Source organism: Toxotes jaculatrix, chromosome 8 (genome assembly GCF_017976425.1).
Source record: "Toxotes jaculatrix isolate fToxJac2 chromosome 8, fToxJac2.pri, whole genome shotgun sequence".
Lineage (NCBI taxonomy): Eukaryota > Metazoa > Chordata > Actinopteri > Toxotidae > Toxotes > Toxotes jaculatrix.
In genome coordinates, this window is record NC_054401.1 from 80,747 (window position 1) to 89,808 (window position 9,062).

At 48.1% G+C, this 9,062-nt stretch overlaps 2 protein-coding genes across 5 annotated transcripts in view; one reads left to right on the forward strand and one right to left on the reverse strand.

Annotated features, from left to right (window-relative positions):
• The window catches only part of pnp4b (purine nucleoside phosphorylase 4b), a 5,587-nt gene extending 4,831 nt beyond the window's left edge, over positions 1–756 (reverse strand). For all 3 annotated transcript variants that reach the window (XR_005894364.1, XM_041043550.1, XM_041043549.1), the window contains exon 1: positions 649–756. Coding sequence is in view for 2 of the 3 variants with exons in the window: in XM_041043550.1 (XP_040899484.1) it covers positions 649–671 (23 nt within the window). In the remaining variant the exon portion in view is untranslated. The remainder of the gene's footprint in view (positions 1–648) is intronic.
• Positions 1–8,491, forward strand: part of LOC121185445 (ankyrin repeat domain-containing protein 34A) — a 14,410-nt gene extending 5,919 nt beyond the window's left edge. Inside the window, exons 1-2 of one of the 2 annotated variants that reach the window (XM_041043547.1) lie at positions 1,730–1,811; positions 4,238–8,491. In XM_041043547.1, the coding sequence (XP_040899481.1) occupies positions 4,322–5,920 (1,599 nt within the window). In that variant the 5' untranslated portion in view covers positions 1,730–1,811; positions 4,238–4,321 and the 3' untranslated portion in view covers positions 5,921–8,491. Of the gene's footprint in view, positions 1–1,729; positions 1,812–4,237 lie in introns of those variants that run through there. The other variant, XM_041043548.1, reaches the window with a different exon arrangement.
• Positions 8,492–9,062: the final 571 nt, after the last annotated feature.

Genomic DNA, 9,062 nt, shown 5'->3' on the forward strand with positions numbered 1-9,062 from the left:
ACATTTAGGACCCAAAGAATAAAGAGCTGTGGACATCCTGAGTGTGTTGTCAAAGCAAGCAGACGGAGAGGTGCAGAGAACCAGGTGGTCACCGAAGCGAGTTCACTGTGTGTGAATGAAGAGATGATTAACAGACTGAAAGCTGCTGCTGCAGGTTTTTATCTTCACAGGAGACAAAGACACAAACAGACTCACAAACTGACCTGAGAGCAGATTTTTACTTAAGAAACCGTAAAAAGTTTTAAGAAGACCAACAACCGAAGGAAATCAGTCTGCATTTGTTTGTGTTTGCTATCAAAGATAAACAAACATTTTATGTTGTGTCTATTAGAAACAAATCAACACAGTTTTGTGCGATGCAGCACAAACGTTGGTTTAACCTTTTACTCAGGAGCTGAAACGTCTCTGTCTTCATGGAGGGTTTTGAAAGTTGGTCCCTGAGCTCAGAGTCAGGGACACGTGAAGGAAGAGACGAGTCCTGCAGATGCTGGACTAGTCTCATTTATACTTGAACCTGAGACCGGATCAGTTCGACTGCTGCTTGGTTCAGTCACTGCGTCAGCAGACAGAATCAGAATCTGACCTGAGGTCAGCCTCAGAGACCAGAAACAGGAAAATTTCAAAATAAAAGGAGGGGGGGGGTCTTACCAGGAATTTCCTTTGGTGTGCATCGTTCAGCCGCAGAGATTCAAGAAGAAGAAGAAGACGAAGACGGCAACAAGTCAGACACTGAGACTGTGCTCTCATCTGATTGGCTGACTCAGAGTCTGTAAATACAGTGGAGGTCATTGACTCTGTGTGTCTGCAACCTTTGACCTCTGCAGTTTGTAGAGTTGAGGGTTAAATTTGATCAGATTCAGATCATGTGACAGGAAGTACCAAACATCAGATCATTAATCAGATGTGTGTGTTTGAGTTTATGACATTTCTTTTTTATCTCTGTCTGATTTTTATTGGAGAATCTTCTTCACACACACACATTCACACACACACACACCACCTCCACCTGTACTGTGAGCTGCTGCAGGCTGAAGTCAAACAGTCACTACATCAGCAAAACCCTCCACCATCCTGTTACTGTGTGTGTGTGTGTGTGTGTGTGTAGCCCTGGGAACGCTTCTGCAGGAATCCAGTACATCAGTTGCCATAGAAACTGTGTTTCCATAGTAGTAACAGCCTGTGTGTGTGTGTGTGTGTGTTTGCAGTATTTTATTTTTGTCAGTTCAACTCAAAACAACAATAACTTTGATTTGATTTGACATGTGCCACATGTTTACATGTTGACAGCACTGACTTACTGACGTGTTTACACATGAACATTAACATGTGAAATTCCTGTTTTCAGCTGTGACGTAACACGGAGGCTCTGACGTGACATTTAAACACAGAGTGAGAGACCCAGGACCAGATTGCATCCTGGGATACACTGACACGTGTTCCTAATATTTAGCCCATCTCCTTTATATGAAGTGAGGTCAGTCTGAGCCGGTGCAGCTCACAGGTGTGTGTGTGTGTTAGTGTGTGTGTGTGTGGGTCAGTATTTTCAGATCAGGTCTCTTCATATTATTTTTATTTTTATTAACATTAAAATCTCCTCATGTTTTTTTTCCGGGGGGGGGGGGGGGGGTGAGGGGGCGGGGCGGCCGTGAATCTGCTCGCGACGCCTCTGGCCGCACAGACTCGGAGGAGGAAGAGGAAGCGAGGAGGAGGAGGAGTGACGTTGCAGCACCGCCGTCAGTCAGTAGACAGTCGGTAACCGTCGGTAACGGTCGGTCGGATGATGAAGATGATGCTGCTTCTTCAGCTCGGCGGTAAGAACAGAAAAACGCTCCGCATGTTTTCCTGTTTCCTCCTTCATCATCATCATCTTCACCTCCATCAGCGCTCACTCACTCACTCCTCCACCTCCACTATCCCTCCATCATCACCAGCTGCAAACGGAGCGGGTGTTAACGGATGCTCCCGGTGTGTGTGTGTGTGTGTGTGTGTGTGTGATTCTAACCAGATATCCGCGGAAAAGTGTCGGTTTGATGATGATGATGATGCAGCAAACACACACACACATCCTTGTCTTACATGAGTTGTGAGGACGCTCGGATCACAACCGGATCCGAACCTGAAACCAGGTCTGGAACCGCAGACTGTCCTCTGAGACAGTGAGGACCAGACATGTCCTCACTGCGTACGGTCTATAACTCAGACTGGTCCCCACAAAGATAGAAGAAGAAGTACAGACACACACACGCGCGCTTCTGCCGTTAACTTCGCAACCGGTGTGTAAATATAGAAGTGACTGCGTCAGAGCGGCGGACCGACGTAGAGAATCAGAGTCTGAGCTGTGAGCTGCATTCCTCCACACCTTCATCACCACCATCATCATCATCACGTCACTGAGCAGACAGCACCGGCAGCAGCAGAGGCATTAAGCTGTCTGTGTGTGTGTGTGTGTGTGTGTGTGTGTGTGCGTGTGCGTGTGCGCGCGCACAGTTCAGAACCTGCTCTGAAATATGGCGGATTTTCAAACTGAAGCTCAGGTTCAGACTGAAGGTAAAGAAATCATTGCTGTGATCTGATGAGCCGGTTGATGCACAGGCCTCCTCATCCTGCTCCTCCTCCTCGTCCTCCTTCCTTTAACTCCTGCAGCTTTTTATCAGTTTTAGATTCTAGTTCGTTTTCAGGTTAAGATGTGACGTTGACAGTAGATATGATGGTGTTACAGAGGAACAGAGCGACCGCACCGTGCTCTGCTGTTCACACACTCAGCACTCCTGCTGTTTGATCTTTCATCAGTCGCCATCTCATCAGGACGTTTGTTCTGACTCTTCCAACCAAAAACCTGCAGAGAATCTGGACCAAAATCTGTTTATTATTAATGTCTTTACAGCTGCAATCAGACATGTCCTCTGTCCTCAGAGTCCTGAGTCAGACCTGAACCCACAGACCTGAACCACACGCTGATCTGATGTAGTGTGACTTCACTTCCTCAGCATATCATCATCTCTGATGTCCATCCTACAGAACTTCATTCACAATCCTGCTGTTTTTAAGTGTCCTTCAGTGTCACAGTGATCCAGTGAGACGTGTCTGTCCATCCATGGGCCACTGCAGACAGGAGCTGATCACAGCTGATTCAGCTGCTGTTACTGGGACAGTTGGACTGAATGGACACAGATACAGGGGTGTTCACTGTCCATGTCATTGGGCAGTGGAGGCTCTAATGAGAAACACTGTCCAGGTGCATTATGGGAAATGTAGGACCAAGTGTGTTTTACTAAAAGCAGAGATCTGTTCAGATTTACTCTGTTTTACTACAACAACAACAACAGCAGCAGCAGCAGCTGGGTGCAGACACACTGTTCACTCAGATCACTGTGTCAGCTTCATTCTGTGGAATCAGTGTTTAACCAGTCGATTCTGTTTCTAACTATAAAACCAGCCGACAGGTCCAGAGTCCAGCCGTGTGTGTGTGTGTGTGTGTCTGCGTGAGTGTGTCCATCTGTTCGCTCTCACACTGAAACACAAACACTGTCTGTTGTCATTCAGCAGGATAATGACAGGTGATAATAACACCTGTGTGTGCTACATATATCAATACTCCACTGAATCAGTCTGTAGCTGCTTGTTTCACGTTACACACCTTTTCCTCCTGTGAACTCGTCTCCGTCTTCGTCTCCATCTTCGTCTCCGTCTTCGTCTCCATCAGCTGATAAAACAGTCACAAATCAAATGATCAGTTAATGAGGATCGGACTCCAACGCTGAGCGAAGCTGCAGCTTTGAACAAATGTGTCGTCGGTGTAGTTTTAGTTTCGACAGATCTGGATTTGGTCAGACCTGGACCTGCTACCCTTTAACCTTCATCATCATCATCATCACCTCATACAGTCTGAATGTGAACACTGGCCATGATCTCCGGTTCAGGGACGTACGGCTCATGTTCGTCCTGTGACTCTTCAGTGATGTCACTGTGCACCTGCAGGTTCAGACAGGTTTAGTAATTGTGAGCAAACACCTGATGATCATGTTGGATTAGAGACCAGAGGAGGAGATTAAACTCTGAGGTCAGTCGTCATGTTCAGGATCCCACGGCTGCAGTCGGTCTGTTCTTAGCTGTGCACCTGGTTTTCAAGTGAAGTGTCCACAGGTCACAGCAGGACAATCACATACCAGCATTTCTACCTGTTGCATCATGATTGGCTGTTGACAGGTGAAGTGACCTCATTGTGTTTCTCTTGCAGGTCATGTGACTTCTCATGGAGTATGGCTGGTCAGCATTGAGCTAGGTTGCAGTGGTCAGGAGGTCTGAGGTGAGACAAGGGATCATGGGAGATGGAGGACCCCTGCAGACCGAGGGAAATGCCCTCCTCAAAGCCGTCTTCCAGGGGAAGTTGAGGTTGACCCGCCTGCTGCTGGAGGGTGGTGCCTACATCAATGAGGGCAATGAGCGCGGAGAGACCCCCGTCTCAGCGGCCTGCTTGGCGAGCTACGATGACCCGCAGACCCGGCAGAGGATGGTCCGGTACCTGCTGGAGAAAGGTGCTGACCCGAACATCCCTGATAAGAGCGGGAGGACAGCACTGATGCACGCCTGTGCTGAGCAGGCAGGGAAGGAGGTGGTGTCACTGCTGCTGGAGAACGGAGCTGATCCCAGCCTCAAAGACTACTCTGGCTCCTCCGCCCTCGTCCACGCTATCAACAAGGGGGACCGCGACACCCTGCAGGTCCTGCTGGATGCCTGCAAAGCCAAAGGCAAGGAGGTGATCATCATCACCACTGATACGTCTCCATCAGGCACCAAGAAGACCAAACAGTACCTCAACTCCCCCCCCTCCCCAGGCATTGTGGACAAGCTGTCTCCAGCCTGCATGTCTCCCTCTGAGGTAGAGATAGGCACCGCTTCACCAGCTGGAGACAAGAGCAAAGACGATGAGGGCATATTCAGCTTCGCTCTTACCTCAGCTTTACCTTTGCCTTCAGCTCGACTTCCAGGTGAGAAGAGACCACCACCTCGCAAGCTGCTGAAGAGGCTGAACTCTGAGCCCTGGGGCCTGGTGGCACCCTCGGTGCTGAGTGGGGTTCCCCAGGACCGGGTGGACGGAGGTCTGGAGGAGGAGGGCAGCTGCGAACTCAGCAGGATGATCACTGAGATTAATGGGCTGGCCATCACGGAACCAGTGAGACCTCTACTGTCACGGCGACACAGCATCGAGACCCACGACCCCTGCTCCCCCAAACTCATCGACCGCTCCTGCTCTGAGGACTGTGCAGCCCTCGCTGGCTCTTGGGCTGATAAAGTCCAACAGCACCAGACTCTGTACCGCAGGAACACAGCCCCAGAATCCCAGGAGAATGCTGGAGGACCTGGGACAGTTACAGCCCGGACCTTGACTCACCCCAAACTGACCCGGATGGAACACTACGAGTCAGACACTCACCTCTGCCCTGAGTCCATCCCCGGCTCTCCAGACTCTGGTCGAGTGTCTGTGGAGCGGCGGAGGTACAACGCCTCCCCCCTGTCCCTGGTTACGAGCTCCTCCAGGGAGTCTCTGGAGAACATCCCCAACTCCGTGTCCCCCATCACCATGCGCCGGCGTCCCCCGGGGCTCCTGGAGCGCAGGGGCTCTGGGACTCTCTTGCTGGACCACATCTCCCACACCAGGCCCGGCTTCCTGCCACCACTCAACATCAACCCCCAGAGACCTATCCCCGACATCCGGGCTAATGGCAAGGCCACCTCCCCGGTCCACTCCGGACCCAAGATCTTGGTTCCAGTGGCCCCGGCCTCACCCAAACGGGGCCCGGACTTCAAGATGAAGAAGAAGCTGATGAGGAGACACTCGATGCAGACAGAGCAGATGAAGCAGCTCTCCACCTTCCAGGAGATCTTGGCTGAGAAAGTCATCGAATCCAATGGGGACTGATGACAGGAAGCGTTTGAGCAAGGCATGATGGGTAGCTGCAGGAACCTGTTACTGTGAAGCTTCTGCATCCTGTCAGCACCTCACTGACGAACTCTGACACGTTTAAAACCACATCCTGGTGTTTATGGAGGGCTGCACGTACAAGGATTTAATGAAAATGAGAGAATGGCTCAGTTGGATTTTAGTAAAATCAGATTTAAATGTGATTTGAATATAATTTCTGGTTCTGAGGTTCAGATTCGTTTCTTTTCTAGATCTAGAGGTTGCTATGACAAAAGTAACTGGACATCCTGAAGTTCCTGTAGGTGTTTGACTGTCGAAACTTATTTAATTATTTAATCAGATCTAAGATCTGGAGTCACGTTACCTGTTGTAGCCACTTTAGACTGGTTACCTGTTCGTGTAAGAACTGAGGATTTTAGACTCCCTGACCCATCGCTGACCCAGACTAACAAGCACCGAGCTGAGCTGGTTTTCCCACCTGCCTCTGACTCTGCACACCCAACAAATCACAAATTAGACAAACTGTGACCTGTCGTCACTGTCAAGTAAAAAACCAAAAAGCAAAAATGTAAAACAAATTTCACAGAGAGAAACGTTCCAGTCCTCAGTTCATGTTTCTTCTTCCCGTGAAGCAGACGTCACCTGCACTGTTCATTTAGTTAGAAGAAGGCTGAGATGTGGACAGCTGGACAAATTCAAAACAACACAGAAGAAAATGTGAATAAATAAGTAAACATACACGAGCAACAAGCATGAAGAGGTAAATAAACTTTACAGCTGACAGTTAAATGTTTGACTCCTTGGTTTAGGGACTAATCTCACATTTAAAGAACAGGCACTAAACTGTAACACCTGTCCAGCCCAGGTGCTGCTCAGGTAGAACGAGCAACTACAGCTCAGACGTAGAAAATGAAAATCCACTGTTTTCAACAAACATCTGTGGACTGAAGCGAATCTGCACATCATTTATTTCATGAGCTGAAAAGATTTTTCTGTCGCCGTCGCTCCTGAAGGTTAAAGTTGAACCGTTGTTGGTGCAGCTCTCAGGTTCCTCTGCTCAGCCACGGGAAGTTTTCTGGGTTAAAATCACGTAAAGTTCCTGATGCTTCCTCTGAACTCCTCCTCGTTCCTCCACTTCAGTCAAAAACTGATGGAACTATAAGAATAACCAACTTGTTTGATGTTTACAGATGCGCTATTTGCACCAAGGTCACGTCCACTTTGCTGCGGGTGACGGATGAAAACAGGAACCTGAGATTATTTCCTGGTCTGAACATCAGCTCTGAGACTTCATTCTTCTCATTAATGAAGCTATTTATTTTCATTCATTTACAAACTGAAGTGTGAAACTACCTAGAGCGCTGTATGTGCTGTAATTACCTGCTCCTGTATAACAGTTGGTATTTCTGTGTAAACGAATCGTCTTTATTTTCCAGTTCAGAGGGACGTTTGGACGTCTCTACGCTCTGCAGTGCGAGGACACTGAGAACACAGTTCTGAGGTGAAATGAAGTCGACTCCACTGCTGAAGAAATTCCAAATACGCTGTGTGGACGAGCTGCCACAAAACCTGAGACTGTAAATACTGTAAAGATCCGTCTGTGCTGTAATGTCAGTCCTCAAGCATTTCATCTGGTTTCAATGGGAGGACGCGCTGGAGGACGATTAAAGAAAGAGTCCCACAGTCTGAGGAGAAGCTGGATATCAGCTTCAAGTCCTGGTCCGGGACAGAAACAGTTCACATCCGTCCTCCGGTTCTAATTCAGAATCTGAAAACGTGCGATTACGTCCCAAAACTGATGGTGGAGAATCAGAGACACTACAGCAGCAGCAGCGCAGCATCGACGGCCTTTCAAACGAGCTGGAATCAGATGTGTCTCACACAGACGTGAACGATTCGTGTGACATGAACACGTCCTGGACGCATCTGAACTATGCTCTGACAGGAGACTGATCTCCATCTGACTGAGGACGGGACAGAGATCAACTCATGTTAAAATGTTCCTTTGAATTTTCTGTGAGGTTTAATGGAAAGAACAGAGGCTCCTGAACGCCTCCCTGAGGGACTCCACACTGAAGACAGAGATAAAGTGGATGATTAGTGAAGTTCTCGGAGCTGTGGATAAAGTTTGACTGTTTCCAGCGAAGCGTCCTGGCGATGCGCTGAGTAAACGTTTCCTTGTCCGAATGTAAAGCTGAGTAATGTAAAGGTTTCACCGTCTCTGATGAACTGAACGTTCATCAGTCAGTTCTTCATATTGGCTCAGTCCAGCATGTTCTCCAGGCTGATCTGGATCAGAGACTAAACTGGATCACATTCTGAATCACAGTGGTACTGGTTTAAAACTGGTTCAGACTGGTTTAAGCTGAATTAAACTGGTCAGACTTGGACTCAGTTTTTCAGACCAGTTGATCCTGGACCTTGTTGTTGTGGGTAGATACTTGAAGTTTAAACTAAAGCAAAGTATTTTTGTAAACTGTCAGCTGATATAAACATCTCTGATGAATCTGTGATCTATTTTTCTTCTTTCACTTTGATTGTAACTTAAACTGTGGAATAAAAACACGTTTCATGTTCAACACCTGGAACAACAGTGTGCCATCCACCATGACTGGTCACGCCCCCCCGTGCTTTCACAGGCTCCTCCCTCTGTGGCGTCTGACACTGAGGGCCTCAGCTTTACACCTGATCTGTGTCAGCTTACGTTTCTCATTGGGAATCTTCAAAGCAGAATTTGGTGCAGAAAGTTATTGTGCACACAACAGGTGATGCACAACCAGTGAGTACTGGTCTGAGCACTGGATTTACAGAGTTAGTCCTGGTTGTTTTACATCATCCCTCGTCCTTTGGGGCAGTTCGACAGAACTGCCCCAAAGGACTAACTGTTAAAATCAAATGTATAGAAGGTGTAGTTTGTATTTTTCAGTATGATGTTAGTGATGGAATCACAGAGATTTTGATTCTCCTTTCATACTGTGTGTGTGTGTGACCACCTCAGGACCTCCTCCCTCCAGGAACCATGAAGAAGACATGTACGACTTTGATTTGATGTTTCATCGTGTCACATCTGTCAAAGATTTAAACACCTGCCAAAGTACACACACACACGCACACACACACCCTAACCAGATTCAAACAA